At 49.7% G+C, this 25,133-nt stretch overlaps 1 protein-coding gene across 2 annotated transcripts in view; it reads right to left on the bottom strand.

Moving 5' to 3' along the window:
* The window catches only part of ARMH1 (armadillo like helical domain containing 1), a 39,200-nt gene that overhangs the window by 12,683 nt on the left and 1,384 nt on the right, over window positions 1-25,133 (bottom strand). Inside the window, exons 1-6 of one of the 2 annotated variants that reach the window (XM_056130927.1) lie at window positions 13,321-13,359; window positions 9,937-10,164; window positions 3,813-3,881; window positions 2,885-3,051; window positions 990-1,186; window positions 141-225 (exon numbers count right to left, since the gene is read on the bottom strand). In XM_056130927.1, coding sequence (XP_055986902.1) covers window positions 141-225; window positions 990-1,186; window positions 2,885-3,051; window positions 3,813-3,881; window positions 9,937-10,142 — 724 coding nt within the window. In that variant the 5' untranslated portion in view covers window positions 10,143-10,164; window positions 13,321-13,359. Of the gene's footprint in view, window positions 1-140; window positions 226-989; window positions 1,187-2,884; window positions 3,052-3,812; window positions 3,882-9,936; window positions 10,165-13,320; window positions 13,360-25,133 lie in introns of those variants that run through there. The other variant, XM_056130926.1, reaches the window with a different exon arrangement.

Here is a 25,133-nt window from a genome sequence, read left to right as displayed (position 1 = left end):
TGCCCTGCACCTGCCCCGGCTGTCTGTCGGGACACTCGGGGGCAAGGCTCTCTGTGACCAGAGGAGAGCGTTTGTGGCTGCATCATCCCAGCCCCTGGCTCTGCCTTCTGGGCTCAGGAGCAGACCGGCTGCCCCCCTACCTTCATACTGGACGTCCAGGTGCACAGTGCGCAGCACCCTCAACACGCAGTCCACGATCCTGGGGTGCGTGACGCCCACAATCGCCTGGCGAGACAAACAGCACCGGGTGGTGATGTAGCTCTCACCCACCTGGGAGACTGGGCTGCAGGATGACCCGCCCTGCAATGGCCTCACAGCATGGGTCAAGGGCGGTGGGAGGGAGAGGAGGAGCAGCCGTGGGGGGCTGGGAACATGCACCTGGGCAAGGCTCCCTCAGCAGCAGGGAGTGCAGGGGAAGGCGGGCACTGGCCCGTGAGCTTGAGGAAAAAAAAAAAAAGAGTGGTGCCCAGTGGTGCTCTGGAGTGCTCTGGGGACCAAAGGAGGCGCCACACAAGGCAATGCTGGGAGTCCACAGGGACAGCTGCTGAGCTTTGCGGACTCGCAGGACAGATGTGCCATCGCAGCTGTGGTCACTCAGCCCCACGTCTGCTATGCTCTCATCCCAGGGCCCTGCCTGACCGGAAGGCAGAACCCAGCGAGCGAGATGGAGCATCCCCAAGCCTGGAGCCTCTTCAGGCTCAAGCTGTGGACAAATCTCCACAGTGCTTCGCCTCTCAGATGGACTCCGCTAATCTCTCCTACAAGCCTCTCATCGGTCTGTGGCTTGTCTCCGCCAGTTTTAAGTCGGCCAACATCTTCCTGATCCTTAAGTAAACAGGACAAATCACTGTGCTGGGAGAAGTGATCTCTCTGCCCCACGCTGGCCTCTGGACAGCTGATGGCGAGTCAGCTTCCCAGAGGCGTGGAGGGGGTCACTGTCAGCAGGCTGTGTCGGGGCGGACACGAGGGGGCAGGCAGCCTGGGCTCACCTGGGCAGTCCTGAGAGTCTGCAGGGATAGCTGTTGAGCTTTCGGGGACTCACAGGGCAGCAAAGCGATGAGGCCTTTGTAGACTTGATTCTGGTACTTGGGGTTACCATGGACCAAAGAATTCAACAGAGCCTGTACTTCTTCCTGGGTCTCTTCCGACCTGGATTTTGCCAGGAATTCTGCTATGGACCGTACACCTGAGCAAAGGAGACAGGCATGGGAAGGGATTTATGAGAAACACTCCCGACTCAAGGGTCTGTCACATGAGGCGCAAGGATTAAGGTGCTTCAGCCAAGCCTTCTGCTAAACAAAGCTGAGGCCCTGTTCTCGTGTTCTTCACTCTCTTGTTTCCTTCATGACCTGGGGCTGGAAGATTCTATTTCAGCCTGGTATGTCACAGCTGGTCAAAATCTGTTCACAATTTTAAAATGGCGTTGCAAAACGCACAAATCAAACAAGAGAGATGAGCTCAAACGGGAGCGAGCATGACGTACATGCAGAAAGCTCGCGTTCCATCCCTGGCCCCTTGCCGGTCCCTGAGCACCTCTGGGAGCAATTTCTGAGCACAGAGTCAGGAGTAGCTCCCAATCACTATTGGACATGGCTCCGAAACCAAAGAAAAGAAATGTACATTTTTACAAAATGCTGTTTGATAACTAATACATGGGGAGCGCTTAACAGTTTACCAAATATTTTAACAAACACGAGGGCTTCGATCCCAGAAACTATAGTGAGGTGTGTTGTTCCCATTTCGCAGAGAAGGTGCAGTGAGGGGAGGGCTACGAAGAAGGAGGGGGCTGGCATCTCCTTGACATGGAAGCATTTAGTAGATCATCCTGCAAAGACAAAATATTCCTTTGGGTGCCTCTCAAGGAATGGTCAAGGGGCCTGTGGGTACTTCTGCCGATACTCAGTCAACTGGGCCGGAGGGTTCAGCACTTGGGCTTGGCATTGATATAACCCAGCAGTGCTGGGAGCGGGGACAAGCAGTGCTGTAGATCAAATCTTGCATCTGGTGCATGCAAGGCAAATTCTCCAGCCATCGGGACCATCTCCCTACCCTTAAAAATGACAAGATTATTCATTTAGATTTCTCATCACACTATAAGAGCTTTGAAGATACGGGCTGTATTTTATTCATCGTAGTACTGCTAGCACCTCAGTATATACCTAGCACGCCCATTCGGTGATATTATTTCTGTTTTATTTTGAAGCTTATCCACAATTCACTTAACTTCACAAAGGACTTTAAACCATGGCTCTCAACAAATCTTTGCTGACTGGAAGCCGGAAAGAGTGAAGTTTCAAATGGAGAAGTTTAAGATGGAGGTGGCTGCAGGCATGCATGCAGGAGCCCCAGGCTCAATTTCCAGAGCCACGCGGTTCCAGAACACCATGAGGAGTGACCCCTGAGCACTGCTACGGGAGTAGCCCATGAACACAGTCAAACGTGGCTCAGAAACTAAATGATGGGGCTGGAGCGACAGCACAGCGGGTAGGGTGTTTGCCTTGCATGCGGCTGACCCGGGTTCTATTCCCAGCATCCCATATGGTTCCCTGAGCACCGCCAGGAGTAATTCCTGAGTGCATGAGCCAGGAGTAACCCTTGTGCATTGCCAGGTGTGACCCAAAAAGCAAATCAATCAATCAATCAATCAATAAATAAAAGAAACTAAACGATAAATGCCTACATAAAATAGAGCAGCAGTTCCAAAGCCACCATGGGAAGACTTGAACCAATGGTGACCCAGGGAATCAGAAATCTGGGGTTGATATGGGCAGGTACAGAGTCCACCCAGGGTCCTGCGATTCTCTTGCAGTGGTGGGGGTGCTGCTGCCTCTGACCCCAGCCTTTAAGGAGACACAGTTGTGGGAAGATGAGCCACAGCACCCACCATAGCTTTCACAGATCAGCTCTTTGTACTTCCGGCCAGAGTCTGCAATGATCTGCAGGAGCTTGATGGACTCCTTCTTGCTCTCTTCCCTGATGATGTCCAGTCCGAGTATTTCCAAGAGAGTCAGGACGCCTCCAACTTCAATAAATTCTTTAAGATATGGATAACTGGCCCGAGTGATAGAAGAAGAGAAAGAAAACATTTGTCACGTGTTTGGCACGGATCTTTCTAAGAGACCTCGAGGTTCTTCCTTCACATACCTCCCCCTCCTCTGCAGGAAATGTTCTTGGGAAAAGCCTGGATAATGGTTTGGAAATATTTCCAGCAGGAGGTGGGAAAGCTAAATACACCTCCGGAAGGGCACTGCTCTGGCATTCAGAGCCCATGTGGTTGGGAAAGGGTGGACAGATGACAGGGTATGTCATTTGTCTGATGTAGGAATTTATTTGGGACCAGCATGCGATATAAGTTGGTCCCACAAGACACCAAAGCCAGGACTCTCTCAGAACAGCTTTGCAGAGATCCGCTGCAGTTCTGGGCGGGTGCAGGGCTAGAGTTTCCCTGGACCAAAGCCCATGCAGGCCAGGAAATACTGAGCTGGAAATGTAGGGGAAGGCTTGAAGAGACAAGCACTGGGGACATTTTCTGAACATGTGAGTCCAGGCAGACTAAAATATGGATTCCTAAGCTCCGGGCTTTTCAGTTAAGCGAGCCAATAAATACCCTCTTTTCCTGAGCTTAGCAGGAGCTGGTCTTCTGGAACATACTGACAGGGCAAGTGTCAATGGAGAAGCAACTGGGCAGGACCTCAGCGGGGGCTGCCCGAAGGCCCAGGCTGAGGGGCAACTGGGAGGATCAGAAACCATGGTCCCAGGCGGTGTGAATGCCAGAGACCGCACCACCCCAATGGCTCTGGAGTGGAACTCACCTGTTCACAGCTGCTAGGAAGATGCCGATGGACTGTAGAAGCTTATCTAGACAAAAGCTCGTTAGGTAGCTGCAGGATGAGTTAAGGAGTGATGTCCAGGGAACTCTGTCAGGTCCCAGGGCCAGAATGACCACTCACTGCCCTGTGCCCGAGGCAGGCCTCAAGGCTGGAAGGGGAGGGGTGATGCTCATGGACTGGGAGGGCCTGGGGGTGCAGTTCCCTAGGACAATCTCTGGGCTGTGACAGGCTCTAATAAAGAAAAGGCATGAGGTGAAAGCAGGAGTCCCTTTTCTCAGCCTTTCTTTTTTCTTTTTTGGACTACACCTGACAATGCTCAGGGCTTACCCGTGGCTCTGAGCTCAGGGATTTCTCCTGGCAGTGCTCAGGGGACCATTTGGAGGGCTGGGGATCAACCCGGGTTGGCGGTGAGAAAGACAAGCACCCTGCCCGCTCTCCTGTCATGCTGGCCCCTCTAAGCCTTTCTAATCCATGACCCTTGTGTCCTGGGGGCCTCAGCCTCGTCCACGATGGTGCCTCATTCCTGGGATCAGCTTCACCATTGAGTCTCCATTTTGTACTGGCTCAAAGCTTGATACTGGAGGTCACTATCTCTATGAAGAATTAGCACGTCGGCCTCAGAAGAACAACAGGAGATGGTGGGAAAATTAAACTCTGATTTAAAACACCCGCAGTGTTTAATGTTATATTTTAATGTGAGCCTCCGCAAAAAGCGTCGTTGTAATAAAGTACCCGGAGCACTCATCTGCTCGGATACAAGGCATGAAATCAAGCGACAACGGAGGAGAAACTAGTCAACAATTACTAGGCTCATAACACATCCCAGGCTCTTAGAACACTTAAGAAATTAGCTGGAATTATTGCAGCTCATGTGGATGACTGAGAGCTTCCAGGGCCGAGAAAGGCTAATGTAATGGGCTGGAGGTAATGGGGCTGTGTTGGGGGGGGGTGTGTGAGGCAAATTATCTCTGCTGCACCCTGGTTCCCAGGATGCCAATAGAAGTGGAGACAGATTGGCTCATTAGGAAAGGCTCTTTGCTGCAAAAACTGTGCCTGTGAGTGAGTCTCCCCGCCTGTTGCTGCTACAGCAGGGGGCCAAGGCATGGGGGTCTCTGTACCTGCACCGTCCTTCATTCTGCTCCCCCGAAGCCTCAGACCCCACTCCTGCCTCAGTACATCCTCCCTCTTATCTTTTGTCACAGCTAAATCTAGCAGCTTCTGCCACCTCTCCCCGCTGTCCCATGCTAGTGTTTGGTTTTGGCTTTGGGGGTCATACTGGATGGTTCTCAGGGCTTACTCATGGCTCTGTGCTCAGGAATCAGTTCTGGCAGGGCTTGGGGGACCATATTTGGTGCCAGAGATGGTACTTGGGCTGGTCATACGCAAGGCATGTGCCTGCCTGCTGTACTATCTCTCCAGGTTTCAGGCGTGTGTGTGTGTGTGTGTGTGTGTGTGTGTGTGGTGCTGGGGGGTTGAACCCAGGGCCTCACACATGTAAAAAAAGTGTTCTACCACTGAGCACATCCCTAGTCCCGATTAGTCTTACTTTCTTTTTTAAAAATTATTATTATTATTATTATTATTATTAGCTGTTTGGACCACACCCAGCGATACACAGGGATTACTCCTGGCTCTGCACTCAGGAATTACTCCTGGAAGTGCTCAGGAGACCATATGGGATGCTGGGAATCAAACATGGGTCGGCTGCATGCAAGGCAAACGCCCTACCCGCTGTGCTATCACTCCAGCCCCCAGGTTTAGTCTTTTTTTTTTTTCCTTTTTGGGTCACACCCAGCGATGCACAGGGGCCACTCCTGACTCTGTACTCAGAAATTACTCCTGGCGGTGCTCGGGGGACCATATGGGATGCTGGGAATCAAACCCAGGTCGGCCGTGTGCAAGGCAAACACCCTACCCGCCGTGCTATCACTCCAGCCCCCAACCCCCAGGTTTAGTCTTACTTTCACTCTACATCTACTGGTTCATTGTTCCCACCGCTAGTCCCACATGCTTAGGACTAACCACGAAATCAGTCCGAAGCGTCTACTGTGTGCCAGGCCCTGTGTCAACTGCTAGCTTTCTTGTTCCCTGCAGGGGTGCTACTGGTATTCCTCTTTACTTCTGGAGGAAACAGTCTCAGGTTGATGATTTATTTGCCCAAGGTTCCAGAGTTAACAGAAGGGACCAGGATTTGAGCAGAGGCCTCTGTGCTCTGACAAGGACTCGGTCTCGGGGTCAGGCTTCCTCTCTGTGGATGCTTGTAGGGACCACTCATGCAGATTCCCTCCTTGGGTGGTGCTGGAGGTGGTACTGTGGGTCTGCACTGTCCACTGAGTGGGAGGCCCTCAAGTGCCCATTTCATGGGCCCATTTCAGGCCCATTTTAAATTTCATCTCTACAGAGGTATTTACTGGTCGCTTACTTGTCGGTGACCTCTTTAGGGTGCCGCTTGCTAATTTATCTGACAGGGTAAATACCAACCACTTCCTAGGTGTGGCGTGAGGCTTGGTGCGGTTAAAGCTGGCTTAGTAAGTGGCTCGGTGCCTAGAACCCAAAGACTCATCAGTGAGGCTAGGAACAGCTCAGCAGGCGTGTGCCCACCTTGTCAGCAGAGGCCACAAGCACCAGGCTGGCAGCGCCATTCAGGACCACAGCCAGGGGGGTGGCATCAGCATACCACCGGGCGGAGAGTGTGCACACCCTGACTGACACCGGTGACCACCACAATCGGCAGTGAGCACCACAATCAAATGGGGGTGACCTCGGTCAGCCCCAGAACAACAGAGGGAAGGAAGGGAAGGGGGGAAACGGTTCAGTAAATAGTAACTCATAATTTTGTCATAATATAAAAAGCCTTTAGTTTTACCGATCTACTCTATAAATTCAAGGTTAGAAAAGGGATTGGAGGCTTATCTGGGATTAGGCGGTGGTCAATTTTGCAAAACACGGTGATGCTATATTGATTTGTTTTCTGTCAAAGCTGGTGTAACTGAAGGGCTGGGGCGAGGTAGGGTCACTGACTCAGAACATTCCAGTCTGTTTGCTCTAGTGCAGGACAAGGTCACAAAACGTTAGCAAACCATGAATGATTTAGGGTCAAAATATATATTTACGTTGTGACATTGCCAGTGTTATTCTTGGCAATGTTCGGGGACCACTGGTGTCAGGGATCAGACCCCAGCCTTCTTTATATGAAGCACATGCCCTCAGCCCACTGAGCTATCCCTCCAACCATCAATGCACTATGTCAAAAATCAGAATGAAGAACAAATTTGATGAATAAAATATTATAGTTTTATATATTTCTTTTTCTTCTTTAAATCAATGAACGTTAAACAGAGCGGCATCTTGAACTCCCGAGAAACCTCAATGAGCTTGGTTATCGTGTGGATATGGTCGATGGTGCTGAATCCTTTGCGGATTTAAGTGATTTAAATGATTTTTTGCTTTTTGGGTCATACCCGGCAATGCACAGGGGTTCCTCCTGGCTCTGCGCTCAGGAATTACCCCTGGCGGTGCTCAGGGGACCATATGGGATGCTGGGAATCAAACCCTGGTTGGCTGCGTGCAAGGCAAACGCCCTACCCACTGTGCTATTGCTCCAGCCCCTAAAATACTACAGTTTTATGGGCTGGAGAGAGAGTACATGGGTTTGGGGCTTAGGTTCTTGCCTTACGTGTGATCGACCCTGGTTTGATCCTTGGCACTATGTATGGCCCCTGAACAATACCAGGGATGACCTCTGAGCACAGTATACCCTACACACAGCTGGGGGTGGCCCCTCAAACAGACAAATTAAAGTTGTAAATAAAGATTGGCTCTATCTTTGCTCTTCTACCATGGTGCCTCTCTCCTCATCCTGTGTCGACGGGAAATATCAGAGGGGTGAGCACCGTGTTTGGGGACATGCAGGGTGGGAAAGAAGTCAGGGTGTGACACAGTAGGCGCCAGTGTTCCTCAGCATTATTCTTGTTCATCAGTCTCAGAGTCACAGGGTGCTTAAGACTAGCATCCCTGTCCCAACCCACCAAATCAGAATCCTGGGAGTGGCGGTGGGGTGAGGGGCTGAAAACCTGTGCGTTAAACCTCTGATATGGTCCCAATATAAGAGAACACTGGGGGGTCATGCCCCAGGCCCTAACCTTTATTTTTTTGGTGGGGGGCACACCCGGCAATGCTCAGGGGTTATTCCTGGCTCTGCACTCAGGAATTAGTCCTGGTGGTGCTTGGGGGGCCTTATGGGATGCCAGGGATTGAACCCAGTTGGCTGCGTGCAAGGCAAGTATCCTATCCAATGTACTATCATTCTAACCCCCAGTCCCTAGCCTCTTACATAGTGGGTTGTGAATCCATATGGAGTTGTGTGACTAGACTGGATTATGAACATTTGCTTTAGGAGGGTGAAGAGATAGTACAGCGGGTAAGGCACTTGCCTCGCTAGCCCTGGATTTTATTCCTGGCAGCACATATGATCCCCTAAGCATACGAGTAAACCCTGAGCGCAGGGCCAGCATCAGGCGTGAGCCCTGAGCACAACTGAGTGTGGCCCCAAACCCAAGCTTTAAAATTAATTTCTTTTTTTTTTTAAATCATCATCATCAGTAGTCTCAAGAAACCTCCACATTTGGGGCTGGAGCAATAGCACAGCAGAGAGGGCATTTGCCTCGCATATCGCAGACCTGGGTTCAACATGCCTCCCCTAATGTCCCCCGAGCACCGCCAGGAGTAATTCCCGAGTGCAGAGCCAGGAGTAACCCCTGAACATAACAAGTGTGGCCCAAAGACAAAACCAACAACCACCCCCTCCCCCCCAAAATAAAGCCCAAAACAGAAACCTCCACATTTTAGGGCTGGTTACAAAAGAGAAAGAATGGGCAGAAAGGAGAGACAAAAATTAAGAGATTTGGTATCACAGAAGCCAGAAGCCAAGGGGGGCGGGGAGGACACTGTGAGAGAACATTGTGAGAGACACTGCAGGAGAGAGGGAGGTGAAAGAGGGGAGAGGAAGACAGCGACCTTTTCAAGAAGCTTCTCTGTGGCGGGCAGGAAGCGGGTGGAATGGAGAGGAAGATGAAAATGTACTGTGGTCGTGAAGTAGAAGAGATTGAGACATCGGTGAAACTGGTGAGAAAGGGAACAAAACAACAAGCCACAGGAGAGAGGAACGGAGATGCGAGGAGACGAGAGAGGAATCAAAGGTGTTAGATGGGCTGGAGTGACAGTACAGTGGGTAGGATTTGCCTTGCACACAGCTGACCCGGGTTCCATCCCCGGCATCCCAGATGGCTCCCTGAGCACCACCAGGAGTAATTCCTGAGCATTGCTGGGTGTGACCCCAAAACCAAAATACAAAGAACAAGTTCTTCAGACAGAAGAATAAGCCTGGACACAAAGAACGGGCTATCGAGCTGCTGGGAGCAAGAGCATCAGGGGTGAGAATGAGGCTCTATTTATAAACTGAGAAGTCAGGGAGATGAGGGAATTTTAGACTTTGAGGATAATTATATATTTGTTTTGTTTGGGGGCCACACCTGGTGGTACTCAGGGCTTACTCCTGGCTCTGCACTCAGAGCTAACTCCTGGCAGTGCTCAGGGGACCATATGGGGTGTCAGGGATCGAGTCTGGGTCAGCCATGTGTAAGGAAAGTGCCTTAGCTGCCCTAGTATTTTGCTGTTCCCTGAGGGTGATATTTTTTTTCTCTTTGGGTCACACCCGGCGATGCTCAGGGGTTACTCCTGGCTTTGCACTCAGGAATCACTCCTGGCGGTGCTCAGGGGACCATTTGGGATGCTGGGAATCAAACCCAGGTCGGCCGCGTGCAAGGGAAACGCCCTACCCACTGTGCTATTGCTCCAGCCCCGGATTGGGGGTGGGGGTGATATTTTGATCGCCTAACATGCTCCTAAAGAGCCTTGAATATAATCTCAGGGCTAGGATGAAGGAGACGTTACTGGGGCCTGCTCGAGGCAATCGACGAATAACAGGATGGTCGTGATTCGTGAACATGCTGGAACTGTGAGAGTCCCTTCAGCAACCTGCTTCCCTTTTTTCTCTTCCGAAGACGGCCTTCAACACTTACTTTACTTTTTGTTCATCAAAGGATACTTGAGTCGGAACCATGTGGTCAGGCGTACCAGGAACAAGCTGGCCCCCTGGGAAAACTCCTGCTCCAGCTCAGGGCCAGTCTTGCCTTGGTTGGTTTCGATGAACCTGCTGAGGATGTGGCTCCTTGCGACTTTGTCAGCGTTGTCCCAATCCTGTAAAAAACTCAGGAGCCGGCTAATTGCAGCCTGCTCCTTTATAGAAGTCATGATCAGCCAGTCCCGAGGTTGGCTACAAAGGAAGAGAGAAGAGTCATCACTGAGGTGTTTAATTAGGACCAGGCAAATCCTAACAGGATTACTCTGAGCTTTCTTTTTCTTTCATTTTGGGCTTTTTTTTTTTGGGGGGGGGGTAACCTCGGCGATGCTCAGGGGTTACTCATGGCTCTGGAGTAACTCTGGAGTAATACTCAGGAATCACTCCTGGTGGTGCTTGGGGGACCATGTGGCATGCTAGGGATCGAACCCGGGGCAGCTGTGAGCAAGGCAAATGCCCTAACCAATGAACTATCGCTCCAGCCCCAAGTTTTGTTTTTCTAGCCACCAGCAGGAGACAGGGTGAGACTTTGTCTCCTCCGTGGCTTTGTGACATTCAAAATATACTTTAGGGAGAAAAATACTCCTCGAGGGTGGGGGAGATGGGACAAAAGCCTGGGGTACACACTTTGCATGTGGGAGCTCTGGGTATCCCTTCCTGGCACCACGCAGTTAACCAAGTGAACTCAATCAAAGCTCAAACCAAAATATTCCCCTGGGACTGATCACCTGCTACTCTGACTGGGAGAAGGGAGGGGTGTGTGTGATGGAACGAAGATGTCTCAGTAGGGATGGCACAACTGAAGAGCCGAAGTGCTTGGGCCAGAGAGATAGGACAATGGATAGGGCACTTTCTATGCACAAGGTTGACCGGAGCACTGCTGGGTGTCGCCAAAATAACAAAACCAAACCAACAAAACCAAGAACCAAAGTGTAGCTTTGGGGCTGGGCTGGCAGAGCACTCAAAGGACCCTGGGCTTCCCTCCCTGCCCCAAGCAGGACCTGGCAGCTGAAAACCTCCAGAACCCAACAGCCTCCAGGCGCAAGGCCACTCTCCACACGCTCAGACGAGCCTCCCCCAAGACGGGATGAATCTCACCAGAGAGCTGCCAGCAGGAAAACCCAGGTACACGGGAACTTGTGACTGAGATCTCCAAGCCAGCTTGGATTGGGACTGGGCCTCCTCCCCCATGTCCCCAGTATTCCAGAAGCTTGGTAGTCACACCCACAAACTGCCCCCAGCGCCATGTAATCTCAATGGTCAAGACCCAGAGACTATAGGGGCTGGAGAGATAGCACAGCGGGTGGTGCGTCTGCCTTGCATGCAGCCGACCCGGGTTCAATTCCCAGCATCCCATATGGTCCCCTGAGCACTGCCAGGCATAATTCCTGAGTGCAGAGCCAGGAGTAACCCCTGTGCATCGCCGGGTGTGACCCAAAAAGCAAAAAAAAAAAAAAAAAGACCCAGAGACTATAAACTAAAGCTCCTGGAAGAGAACGAAACAGAATTTTCTGGACATTATATTCTATCCATAACAAGCAATACAAAACAAATCGCCTAGCATTGCCTTTTTTGCAGGTTTGAGTGGTGGTGAGATTGGCGTCGAAATATCGAATGTAGCCAAATCAGAGAGAGAGTATGGGGGAAATTGTCTGCTATACAGGCAGGGGAAGGGTTGGAATGGGGGTGAGGGGGGAAGACTGGGAATTCTGGTGGTGGAAAATGTGCACTGGTGAGGGGATGGGTGTTCGATGATTGTATGATCAAAGCTTAAAGATGAAAGCTTTGTAACTATCTCACGGTGAATCAAAAAAAAAGGAGGAAAATAAAATAATAAAATAAACATTCAGAATAGAATTTAAAAAATGTAATGTAGAGTTCATGCCCAATTCAGTCAGCTTAATCAACGGCCAAATAAATAGCAGTACTCCTATATTATTATTTTTTTTGAAAAAAGGACCTGGGCCTCCTCCAGCTGAGAGGGGGGTGTGCATTAACCATGCTTCTCCCCCGACCCCGCCTGCCTCCCTCACTCCTGGATCTGCACAGTGTAAAAGTTTTGGGGGTCTTTTTGGTCTCAGTTTCCTCTTCTGCCAATCGGTTAAGGCAAAATGCCCCTTAACCTTGTACACTGGATTTCTAGGCTCATTTTCTTAAAAAACAACCAAAAAAAAAAGTGTGGAGAGTTCCCATTCCATAGTGGGATTAATGGACTATGGTTTGTAGGAGTCTGTGTCCTTGGAAGAGTGTTTGCAGTTGGGGAGGGAAGGATTAAAATAAACCCGTTTTCCAAAAATAGTTGTGATTGAAAGTGTTATTATCCATAACAAATGTTAGTGCTGATGGGAGCCAGGCATGTGCTGTTCTTTTGTCTCACAGACAAGTGAAAGTCATATTTCACATTATCATGGGGGTTTTCTGTGATTTACAGAATATTTGTGAAACATTACTCGCAGGGGCCGTGATTGATATGGGGAGAACAGCTTGTGTGTGGGGAGGATGTGTATTTCACGAAGACTGTTCAACATGAAATTTACAGTCCCATAAAGTGCTTCTACATCTTCGCCAGAGATCTAGTTAAAAGGACTTTACAGTCTGAAACATCCTAAAATTGATTCTAAATTAACGTTTCCTCACCTATATTTGAGATATTGATGGGGCCCGGCTATCAGAATTTTATTAGGAAGCAATGAGCGGAGGCGCGCCGGTACAGACTCATCCTCCACTGCTCCCCAGAGGACACTGGGTCTGCTCTCTGCCCAGGGAAGGGCAGCCACGTGGCCTGGGGTGGGGCCAGGGCGAGACCCAGTCAGGCGAATACTGGGGATCGACCTGCACACAAAACTGACCCTGCCAAGAACTTAAGGTACTAGCAAAGATACCCTGACAAGATTGGACAGCTTCCTCTTACAGCTCTTCAAGGCTTTCTTGGATCTGTCAGCCCACATTTTAATTACTTAAAAAAATTTATTGTGGGGCCGGAGTGACAGTCTGGGTAGGTCGTTTGCCTTGCACGCTGCTGAACCAGGATCCATCTTCAGCACCACTAGGAGTAATCCGAGCGTAAAGCCAGGAGCAACCCCTGAGCGTTGCCAGGTGTGGCCCCGAAACAAAACAAAACAGTTTTATTACTGTTTCTTTTGGGGGGGGGAGTCACACCTGGGGATGCAACAGGGGTTACTCCTGACTCTGCACTCAGGAATTACTTCTGGCAGTGCTAGGGGGACCACATGGGATGCTGGGAGTCGAACCCGGGTTGGCCGCGTGCAAGGCAAATGCTCTACCCGCTGTGCTATCGCTCCAGCCCATGCTGTTGTTGTTTTTGGGCCACCCCCAGTGCATGCGCCTTACCACGAAAGGGTCCCGTGGTGAGTATCGCAGCCAGGCACGTGAGAGCCTTGGGCACTACAGCAGCAGCAATGGGAGAACTAAATACAAATAAAACAATTAAAAAACATCAGAAATAGCACTTGCCTTTCTGGGCCTTCTCCAGCCATTTTCAATTCAGGAGACCCCTGTGTTTTTCCAACCAGTGCGCATTATGGTTGAACTGTACCTGCTCTTCAGATTCGTATGTTGAACCCTGAGTCTGATTCTCTCAGGACGGGTCTTATTTTGGAAGGTCTTTGAGGGGAAGGCCACACTCAGTAGTGCTGAGGTGCTACTCCTGGCTCTGTGCTCAGGGGCTACTTCCTGCGGTGCTCGGTGGACTGTGTGATGCCAGGGCGCATACCCGGGCCTCCAGCATGCCAGACATGTGCTCAGCCCACTGTGTGCTCTCTCCTTGCTTTGTTCATTTTAGACCGTATTGCTTTTGTATTCTGGCAGTTGAAAAAATCCCGTTTTCCTTCCCCTAACCTCACAGTGTAGCTTCTCACAATTCAGTTAAATGAGTGTTTGTACTTGGGGGGAAAGTTTGGGTTACCCCCATTGGCACTGAGCTCAGGGAGAACTCCTGGAAGGCTTGGAGCACCATATGGGGTGCTGGGGATCGATCCTGGGTTGGTCTTGTGCAAGGCAAGCATCCCACCTGCTATATTACTGCTCCAGTCCATGTGTTTACACTTTTGACCAAGTAAATAAACAGGGTTCACGTAGGGTGCAAACTGAACATTTTGGGGGGGAGGTCACAGCCAGGAGTGATTCCAGAGCACAGAGTCAGGAGTAAGCCCTGAACACAGCTTAGTATGGTCAACAAACAAAACACACACACACAGAGAGAGAGAGAGAGAGAGAGAGAGAGAGAGAGAGAGAGAGAGAGAGAGAGAGAGAGAGAGAACGGCGGAGCCAGGAGTAAGCCCTGTACACCACCAGGTACAGCCCAAACCTCCCCCTGTTCAAAATAATAAAGGGCTGAAGAATATACTTATGCTTGATTGCCAGCACCAAGTGGTTTCGATTAATTCTGGGTGTGAACCAAAAGTTAAAGAAAAAACATTTTTTTTCAATTGTTCCTAAGTTTCTGGAACAATTTTCTTCCATGTTTCCAAACAGGAGCAATGAACATTTTCCCAGATGTTCCCCACAGTTGATGAGATCCATCAGTTCCCTGGGAACTGTCTCAAAGCCTGTCCTTCTGCTCCAGTTTGGAATCGCCACCTCAGTTCCTCAGGGAGATTTCCCTTTGATGTCAGTTACCCTGTTTTCTGGATTCACCTCTTCCTCCTCCTTGGTTTACTCTCTAGTTTTGTTGAAACGCATTTTCCAGTAGCTTCCTAAGAAATTAGAATTATTTTTGTGTGTTTTTTAAAATCTGGAGATACTTTTGACCTTAGGGTAGACTGTCTGGGTATATAAGTCTATCTTTAAAATAAATAAAAAGGTTTGCTTCAGTGTGAGAAAATGGCTCTATTGAGGAGGCCGAGTCATTCCAGTACCTGTGCCTGGGTGACTTGTTTTCTAAGTTATTTTTTTTGTGTGAGCTGGAGTGATAGCACAGCGGTAGGGCGTTTGCCTTGCACGCAGCCAACATGGCCGACCTGAGTTCAATTCCTCCTCCCCTCTCGGAGAGCCCGGCAAGCTACCGAGAGTATCTCGCCCTCATGGCAAAGCCTGGCAAGCTCCCCGTGACGTATTCGATATGCCAAACACAGTAACAACAAAGTCTCCGATGGAGACGTTACTGGGCCCGCTCGAGCAAATCGATGATCAACGGGAGGGCCTTTACTTTACTTTTTACTTTATGTGTGTTTGTGGGGCAGGGGTTCTCCCAAGCAGTGCTCAGGGACTTGGAGGCCATTCCCAAGGATACCTGGCCTGTGCTCAGCAGTGTCTGGGGGCACCGGGGCGATTCTGGTGGTGCCAGGGACCACCATGCAGTACTGGGAACTGAACCCAGGGGTGTGCTCCAGTCCTGGGAACTATGGGTTGTTTTGTTTTTAATTTGATGCATTTAAAATTCATGTTGCACTTGTCTGATGTGTCGAAAGACCTCACTCACGCACTCGCATCATCTGTAGGCATGAACGACCCCTGGATCCCACTTCTCAGGCTCCCTCCTGAGTCTGGACCATGGAGACAGTTTTCATGGTCTTCAGTGGTTTCTCACAGCCTTCCTATCAGTACGTCCCGAAGGGAACTCCTGCTGCTCTGTGCATCCTTCAGCCACTGCTTGACCTCCTCTTAGTCCCTACAAAGCTGTCTCTGACGCATTGCTCTCCCTTGACCTCCTTACAGGAACAACGGCCAAGTCCTGCCAATCACACCCATATCTCCCTTAGACCAGCCCATTAATCTTCACCTTCACAGTCATGACTTGTGTCCACACCCTCATTCTTACTTGGTTTACTGCAACCGCATCCTGGCTTACCCCATCCTACTCTCCACAGAGAGGCCCCCTGAAAAAATCGCCCATCTGACCCATTCCAGTGCTTCACACACGTCCGTTGTTCCCTGTTTCCCTCAGGAGAAAGTTTCAAACACCTTGGACCAAGGTACTTCCATCTAAACTCTGCCACCACCCTGTGTTCTTGGCCCAGGTTGGCTGAAGGTGGGAATTAGGAGACAGTGTCCCAACACTCCAGGCACCATTCTCTGCATGCCCAGGTGAGCACACAGAGGCATGGTTAGAGAACTGTGAGGTGGCAGCGGTCCAGTGTAGTGGTTAGAAACTGGAGGTAGATGATCTACCTCCTGGCTGTGCATGACCTTTTCCAAATGACTTGCCCACTTTAGGCTTCAGTTCTTCGATGCATGAAGAGGTGATGGTATCACACAAGGGCCAATCAACTACCCAACATACAGGAAACCTGGCTGAAGTGATAAAGTGTAGTTCCTATTGTCTTTTAGGTTTTGGGGCCGTGCTCAAGAGTAACCCAGAGGGTGGGAGGGATATTATCCATGGTGGTGAAAAACGGGCACTGGTGGAGGGATGGGTATCTGATCATTGTATAATTGAAACCCAAGCACAAAAAAAATTGTAAATCTACAACTGTAAAAAAAAAAAAAAAAAAAAAAGAGTAACCCAGAGTGGTGCTAGAGGAACTCTGTGGAGTGCTGGGGCTTCAAACCGGGGCAGGCAGGATGCAAGGCATATGCCTTAATCCATGTGCTATCTCGAAGACCTTGTAGTTCCCACCGTTCTTGCTGAGATTGTTCAGAGAGGAAGGAATATGGCAGAAGCATGGAAACAGCCAAAGAAGAGTCAGGGGAATGGGTAGGGACCCGAGACTGACAGGCCTCGTGCTCTGCTGCAGGGTTAGTCCTGCATTGGGAGGGCAGCGTGAGGATGCTGGAGGCTGATTCAAGAGGACAAGACCAGAAATTGTTTTAGAAAGAGCACTTAGATTGCAAAACAGAAGGATGGCCCGAAGCAAGGCAGATGTGTGGCTACAGCTAGGAGGCCTCCGATATCTTGCCAAGGGACACTGATGACACTTTTAGAAAGAATTAGAAATGTTACTTAGGGGCTGGAGCAATAGCACAGCGGGTAGGGCGTTTGCCTTGCACACGGCCGACCCAGGTTCGATTCCCAGCATCCCATATGGTCCTCTGAGCACTGCCAGGGGTAATTCCTGAGTGCAGAGCCAGGAGTGACCCCTGTGCATCACCGGGTGTCACCTGAAAAGCAAAATACATAAATAAATAAAAATAAAATATACCATTTATCGCTGGAGCGATAGCACAGCGGGTAGGGCGTTCGCCTTACAAGCGGCCAACATGGCCGACCCGAGTTCGATTCCTCCGCCCCTCTCGGAGAGCCCTGCAAGCTACCGAGAGTATTCGATATGCCAGACACAGTAACAACAAAGTCTCCGATGGAGACGTTACTGGGCCCGCTCGAGCAAATCGACGATCAACGGGAGGGCCTTTACCTTTACCTTTTTATACCATTTAAAAAAAAAAGAAATGTTACTTAGGCAGAAGCCACGGGATCTGGTGATTGGGTGCGGAGGGTGAATCGGGAGGAATCACAGAGAAGGCCCCCAGAACTCTGCCTTCCTACTTCAGGCAGAACATGCCCAGCAAGCAGAGGCCCCTCTCCCTGAAATCTGTTGTATTTTGGTTTTGTATCACACCCAGCGGTGGTCAGGGCTGACTCCTGGCTCTGTGCTCAGTGATCACTCCTGGTGGGACACAGGCAACCATAAAGGATGCCAGGAATCAAACCCAGGTCAGTTGCGTGCAAGGCAGATGACTTACCCACTGTCCTATTGCTCTCACCCCTCTCCCCTGCATTCTGAACCTGACCATCTGGGGTTCCCAGTTCCCAGGTATTCTAGACTCTGGCTCCATTCTTTTTGTCCCCTCTGATTCCCTTTCAACACTTATTCCATTTTCAATACCTCAGCAAAGCCTTGGCTTGACTTGCCTTTCTGCAAGCTCCTATGCTTGCTTTCATCCCAAATCTCTCCCTCTGACCTACAAGACGGGCTGGAGCGATAGCACAGCGGTAGGGCGTTTGCCTTACAAGCGGCCAACATGGCCGACCCGAGTTCGATTCCTCCGCCCCTCTCGGAGAGCCCGGCAAGCTACTGAGAGGATCTCGCCCGCACGGCAGAGCCTGGCAAGCTACCCGTGATGCATTCGATATGCTAAACACAGTAACAACAAATCTCATGATGGAGAAGTTACTGGGCCCGCTCGAGCAAATCGATGAACAACGGGAGGACGGTGACTGTGATCTACAAGAGAAAGTCTAAATTCCAATTGGCAGACAAGGGACTTTAAGACTTGGGCCCGGACTAACCTCATCTGCAATCACGTCCTCATTTCATAGTTCAGTTTTAACTTCTCAATTCACCAGGCCCTCCCAGGACCCTCCAGGTCTCCATACAGCTCTGCCAACAGCACTGGCAGTCTCCTTTTCGCCATTTGGCTAAAGCCCCCCAGACATCTAGAGGTTCTCGTTCTGTTGTCCTACCCATGTGCCTCTTTGCTGACTATACTGTAAAATAACCATTCCTCCTGCCGGAGTGTACATTCTTCCTAGCTTCATGCCTGGCACACAAATAGATTTTTCCCCCATTTTTTTCCAGCTTCTTGGGTCACACCTGGCCCAAACCCCAGTTCAGGGGTTACTCCTGGCTCTGCACTTAGGTTACTCTTGGAGGTGCTCAGAGGACCATCTGGGATTCTGGGGATCGAACCTGGGTGGGCTGCATGCAAGGGAAATGCCCTCCCTGCTGTACTGTTGCTCCAGCCCCACAAAGAGATGTTTAATAAATGCTCACTGGGAGAATGAAGAAATCATCCAGTTCCTGCCTTGATGGTGGAGTAAAAATGTCAGTTCATAAAATGACCAACTCTCCAAAGCTGCCACGGGCAAAGAGGCAGAGCGGCGGAATCTCCATGTGGGAAGACCAGCTCAAAGTCTATGAAGATCCATAAAATGACCAGCTCCCCAAGGCTGCCCTGTGCAGAGTGGCTGAATCTCCATGCAGAAGGCCAGGGCAACGTCTTTGAGGCCTTTTACAGCCACGACAGGGCACAGCAATGTCAGCAGCGGTGTCATTTTGGACACGAAGGGCCAGGATTCAGTGCCATGAACGGTCGGTTAAATTGTGATTGGAGCGCACTGTTCCTCTGCAAACCATAATGTTCTTTGGCGGTCGCCAAATGGTGTTCAAGACGGGGAGGGAAAAAAAAATTGAAATGTCAAAGAAATTATTTCCAATTTGGTGCTCCCAACTAGAGATTCTAATGATCGGTGGAAATGAGAAGCAAACAAATTAGCACTAATGGAAAATGGCTTTTGGAAAAGAGGATATGATTTATAGTCAGCTGATCATGGGATGCGGCATGTAGTAAAAGTCAGTTTCACCAGCTTGATCATAAGGGCTGGAGCAGGCCTGAGATGCCAAAGAAAAAATATGTGGGTGCCATCACGCTTACTGGAATCTCTCTCCGTAAGTGGCAGCCAATTAAAACAGTCATTATTTTACCTTGGAGAGAAAATGATCTGAAAAAATTAAGGACATGAAATTAAAATCTGGATTAGAAACCTCGATCCAAATTGGTTTGTGTGTGGCCTTCCCGCCTTGGCGGGGTGTCCTGCAAGGACAACAAATGGACAGTGTCCTCATCCCGGGGTGGCCTCCTTGCTTTTAATTTCCTCTCCATTTTCAGAGGTGATTAATAAATCTGGACACCGTCACAAATCACTTCTATAGCAGCCAAATGCTTCTCTTTCACACAGGGAAACGAAAACCACACAATCTCCGAATTCCCAGCTCTGTCATCAACCAAAGTTGATAGTAACCAGCAGTTGACTAGGTTTGGTTTCTAAGCAAACTTTCGCAGAGGGCTTTCTCCCCCAATACTAGATCAAAAGGGGCTGGAGTGATAGCACAGCGGATAGGGCATTTGCCTTGCACGCGGCCGACCCGGGTTCAATTCCCAGCATCCCATATGGTCCCCTGAGCACCGCCAGGGGTGATTCCTGAGTGCAGAGCCGGAGTAACCCCTGTGCATCGCCAGATGTGACCCAAAAAGAAAAAAAAAGATTTAAAAAAATACTAGATCAAAAGATGTGCTCTTAAAAACAAAAACAGGGCCTCTGAGGCAGGGGTTGGAAGCCTGACTCATTGTCCCAGATGGTCTTGGACACCACAAACCAGTCACTGCTCTTGTTCCTGAAGGTTCCACCTGCAGAATGGGACAGAGACCCTCTCCCTGGACTCCACATTTTCGGCTCCCATTCGAGAGAGGCTGGAGGCAGAAGCGGTGACGGGGTGACGGGGAGTAGACACAGAAACACAAGACAGAGGCACAGGGACAAAGAGAAACAAGGGAGCATTCTCTGGAGAACGTGTTTTCTCTGGAACACAGATTTCTCCTCTTTTTCTCCTCTCACTTCTTTCTAAGCAAATTTCTTTCAATAAAAACTGCCAAGCTAGGAACCAGAGAGATAGTTCAGCGGGTAGGGTATTTGCCTTGCATGCGGCCAGCCCGGGTTCAATCCCTGGTATCCCATCTGGTTTCCAAGCACTGTCTAGAGTGATTCCTGAGCCCAGAGCCAGGAGTAACCCCTGTGCATCACTAGGTATGGCACAAACAAACACACAAACAAACAAAAAACCTGCCTTGCTTCATACACACAAAACCCCCCAAAACCAATCCCCTCCCGCTTCCCCCCCCCCAATCCTGGCTACTTTGAGGGTGGATCATGCTGTTCAGTAGTGATGATTTTTGCTCCTCCTTACCTGTCAGCAATACGCATTATTTGTCATCCTTCAAGGACTTTGACACTTAGCTCACAAACATCCTCCTTCCATCCCCCCTTCATGGTCCCACCACCACCTGGGGGGATTTCAATGACCAGGCCAACATCATTTTTTGGGGCGGGAGGGCACACCTGGTGATGTCCAGGGGTTACTCCTGGCTCTGTGTTCAGGAATTACTCCTGGTAGTCCATGTCAACATCTTAATTGTCTTCTGTCTTCACAAGTGGCTACTGACTCCCAGGGCTGTACCCTGGACCGCAGCATCACCGGGAACCACTCCAACTTAGTTTACTCCACAACTTTCTGATTCAATTATTTCCCAACTCTCAGATGTCCTGTTGAGGCGTCCAGTTCTTAACACGCTACCTTTCTCCCACACAGTCTGGACTCCAAGGTCGACCGTCTCAAGACTCTTTTGACAGATTCTCAGCTTCCTTGTCCTTTGTCTTTCTGTCTCAGCCATTTGATTAAACTTAAGCCTGACTCAGTCAAATAACTTCCCTGCTGGTTTAACAATGCTGCTGCTGGGGGGGGGGGGGGGGCATATATCACAAAATCATGCAGACCAGACTGCTGCCACAAAGACTCATCAACAGTCCTTGTAAGTGCTTAGGAAACTATCTGTGGGTGACCTCACTCATTTGCTCCCTCTCTCCTCGGAGCTATTTCACGCTCTCTCTGCTCTGCTCAGACCTTGCCCACCATCACTAATCTCACACTCACTGGCTGATCTCATGACCTTCTTTCATAGAGAAAATAGAAGCCAGCAAATCAGAAATTCCTCAGCCTCCTGCCACCGAACAGTTTGTTGATGTGTGACTGTCTCTCCACCTGGAACGGCTGTTTCTCCATCCATGCTTTGCGTCCCTCACCTTATGCTTTTTTCAGGACCACCATTCTCCCAGTTATACATCGTTTTCTCTATGATTTGTTTGCTTTTGTTTTGCAGCCACACCTAGTGGTGTTAGTGCTTGCTCCTGGCACTGCGTTCTGGGACCATTCTTTGCAGGCTTGGGGGCACATATGGGATGCCAGGGATTGAAACTGGCACCACTCAATACATGCAAATCAAATGGCCCTCCCTCCCTCCCTTCCCACTGTACTATTTTTTGGGGGGTCACACCTGGCGATGCACAGGGGTTACTCCTGGCTCTGCACTCAGGAATTACCCCTGGTGGTGCTCGGGGGACCATATGGGATGCTGGGAATCGAACCTGGGTTGGCCACGTGCAAGGCAAATGCCCTCCCCGCTGTGCTATTGCTCCAGCCCCTCTATGATTTTTAAAAAATTTTTTCCCCTCTATGATTTTATCTTTGCTATCTTTGCTTGGATTCATCTAAGAGCATGTCTGCTTCCTAAATACCCATCTCCTTCTAGTTAGCACCTTTTAAATTTTTTCTTCCAAAGAGCCAAACTTCCTGAAAGTACACTGTGTGTGCACACAGGCTTCCCTGCCTCACCTCTCCACACACTTCTCAGCTTCCTGAAACTTGACCTCTGCTTCTACTTCTCTGTGGGAACAGCCTTTACCAAGGTCATTACCAATTTCCTTGTTTCTAAATCGGTGTATCTTTTCCATACCTTATTTTACTTGGTTAGTCATTCACCTTCACATTTTCCTCCCTTGGTCTCTGAGTATCATATTCTAACAATCATGATTAGCTTTTGTTTCTTTTTTTTTTTTTCATATTTTGCTTTTTGTTTTTGTTTTGGCAGTGCAGAGTTACTCCTGGCTCCATGCTCAGGGTCAGTCTTTGCTGGGCTTGGGGGACCATATTGGGGTGCTAAGGATTTGAACCTGGGTTGGCCTTACTGTTTACTGTCTCTCTGATACATTATTTTACTTTTGGGCCATACCCGGTAGTGCTTAGGGGCAACTACTAGGGTAGTGCTTGACAGTACTAATCTACCACAAGCGTGTGTGGGACGGAGGGTAGGTAAGATAGAGAAGAGACAGTATGACAATAATAACTGGAATAGTTGGGAATGATCATGCTGGACAAGAACTGAGTGTTAAAAGTAGGTAAAAGGATATACATGATGAACTTTCAGTATGTGTATTGCAAACCAATGAGAGAAAAAAAGGGAGAGGGAGGGAGGGAGGGGGAGAGAGAGGGAGAGAGAGAGAGAGAGAGAGAGAGAGAGAGAGAGAGAGGAGGGGGGAGGGGGAGGGAGGGAGAGAGAGAAGTGCCTATCATAGAGGCAGGCTGGGGGTGGGATGGGGGGTGATGGGAAGGAAATTGGGGAGAAATGTACATGGCAGAGGTGAGAAATGTTGGAACACTGCATGACTGAAACCTAATCATGAACAGCTTTGGGGCTGGAGCAATAGCACAGTGGGTAGGGCATTTGCTTTGCACGCGGCTGACCCAGGTGCGATTCCCAGCATCCCATATGGTCCATCCCATAGGCACCGCCAGGGGTAATTCCTGAGTGCAGAGCCAGGAGTCTCCTGCCCCCGCCTGGCTGTCTTCGCCGGGGCCCCTTGGAGGGGAGCGGGTTGAGTTTTCCTCCCCGACCAGGGCTCCGGCAGCTGAAGACCTCCAGAACCAGCCACCACCATGCTGAAACCTCTCTCCGCACACACGGAGGTACCGGCAGAGGAACAAAGGCATACAGGTCCCGGGGCTGAGATCTCCAGGCCTGCTCTGATCGGGGCTGAGCATCCTCCACCCAGATCCTCCAAATTCCAGTAGGCGGGGGTCACACCCACCAACTGGCCCCCTGGCGCCGTGTAATCCCATCAGCGGCCAAGACTCAGAGACTATAAAAACCAGCTCATCTTATTATGACATCTTATTATCTCATTCCTCCTTTGGACAAACTGGCAGTCTACCGAATGTAACCTGCCCACACGGCAGAGTCTGGCAAACTCCCCATGGCATACCCAATATGCCAAATACCAGTAACAATGAAGGGTCTCATTCTCCTAACTCTGAAAGAGCCTTGAGTATGGCACTTTTTAAAAAATCTCAGGGCTAGGATGAAGGAGACGTTACTGGGGCCTGCTCGAGGCAATCGACGAATAACAGGAGCCAGGAGTAACCTTTGTGCATTGCCAGGTGTGACCCAAAAAGAAAAAAAAATCATGAACAGCTTTGTAAGGGTCGATCTCACAGGGATTCAATTAAAAAAAAAAATCCTGACAGTGCTTAAGAAGCACGTGGTGCGGGTCCTGAACCTGGGGTTCTGGAAAGCATAGCATGTCCTCCAGTCCTATGAGCCATTTTCTAGCCCCGACTTACGATCTTTTTTTATCATTTGCAATACTTTTGTTTCAATTACCTTTGCAGTTCACCCCCCGCCCCCTTGCAGTCCCTTAGACTTGGGTTCTTCTCAGGGATTTATCTAGATCCTACTCCTAGTCTTTGGGTAGGCCCAATATGCAACTCCAACACAAGGCATCGCAAATGACCACAGTCTATTTCTCTTGCAAACTCCAGTTAGGCAGGCATCCTCATCCTCCTCTTGGCTGAGCCAGTGAAATCTCAAAATCACTGTGCCCAGAATTGACCATCTCTTACATACCCTGCTTCTTTTTGTCTGTTTGCCCAAGTCAGGAATTTCCAAACTCGCTTTCATTTCTCCTTCATTGCTATCTACCAGGCAATAAGTTAATTTTTTTTTTCTTTTTGGGTCATACCCGGCGATGCTCAGGGTTTATTCCTGGCTCATGCACTCAGGAATTACTCCTGGCGGTGCTCGCGGGACCATATGGGATGCTGGGAATCGAACCTGGGTCAGCCAGGTTGGCTGCGTGCAAGGCAAACGCCCTACCCGCTGTGCTATCGCTCCAGCCCCAATAAGTTAACTTTTTAAAAATCATACATGTCTAAGGAATTAATCTTTTGTTCTTTCCTACATCTTCATGTTTTTCTCTCCCAATTCTCATCACTGATCTAAGACATACTCTGATCATTACTGCTTTGCATAAAGGCCTTCCCATGACTTAGGGTAAATTCTAGGTTCTTGCATTCAAAGGCACAGTATGCATTGGTAATTTTAATTTTGATGTTTAGGCCACACCTGGTGGTGCTCAGTGGTTACTCCTGGCAGTTCTTGGCGGGATCGTATGGACTGCCAGGGATCAAACCCAGGTTGACTGCATGCATGGAAATGCCCTATCCACTGTATTTCTCTTCGGCCTTGGAAAAAAATTTTTTTCTTTGTTTCTGGGTCACACCTGGCAATGCACAGGGGTTACTCCTGGCTCTGCACTCAGGAGTTACTCCTGGCGATGCTCCGGGGACCATATGGGACGCTGGGACTCGAACCCGGGTTGGCTGCGTGCAAGGCACACGCCCTACCCGCTGTGCTATCTCTCCAGCCCCTTGGAAAATATTTTTAAAGAACATTATGTATTTATTATAGTTTGCTGCAGGTTGACTTTAGGTTGATCTTGCGACCACTCACTACTTTCGGACTAGCAAGAGAGATAGCATAGTGTGTAGGGCATATGCCTTGCACGCGGCTGATCCGGGTTCAATTCCTCCACCCCT

This window comes from Sorex fumeus, unplaced genomic scaffold (genome assembly GCF_029834395.1).
Source record: "Sorex fumeus unplaced genomic scaffold, SorFum_2.1 ptg000082l, whole genome shotgun sequence".
Classification (NCBI taxonomy): domain Eukaryota; kingdom Metazoa; phylum Chordata; class Mammalia; order Eulipotyphla; family Soricidae; genus Sorex; species Sorex fumeus.
The sequence above is the reverse complement of the archived record's forward strand: the minus strand, read 5'-3'. Positions and strand labels throughout refer to the sequence as shown.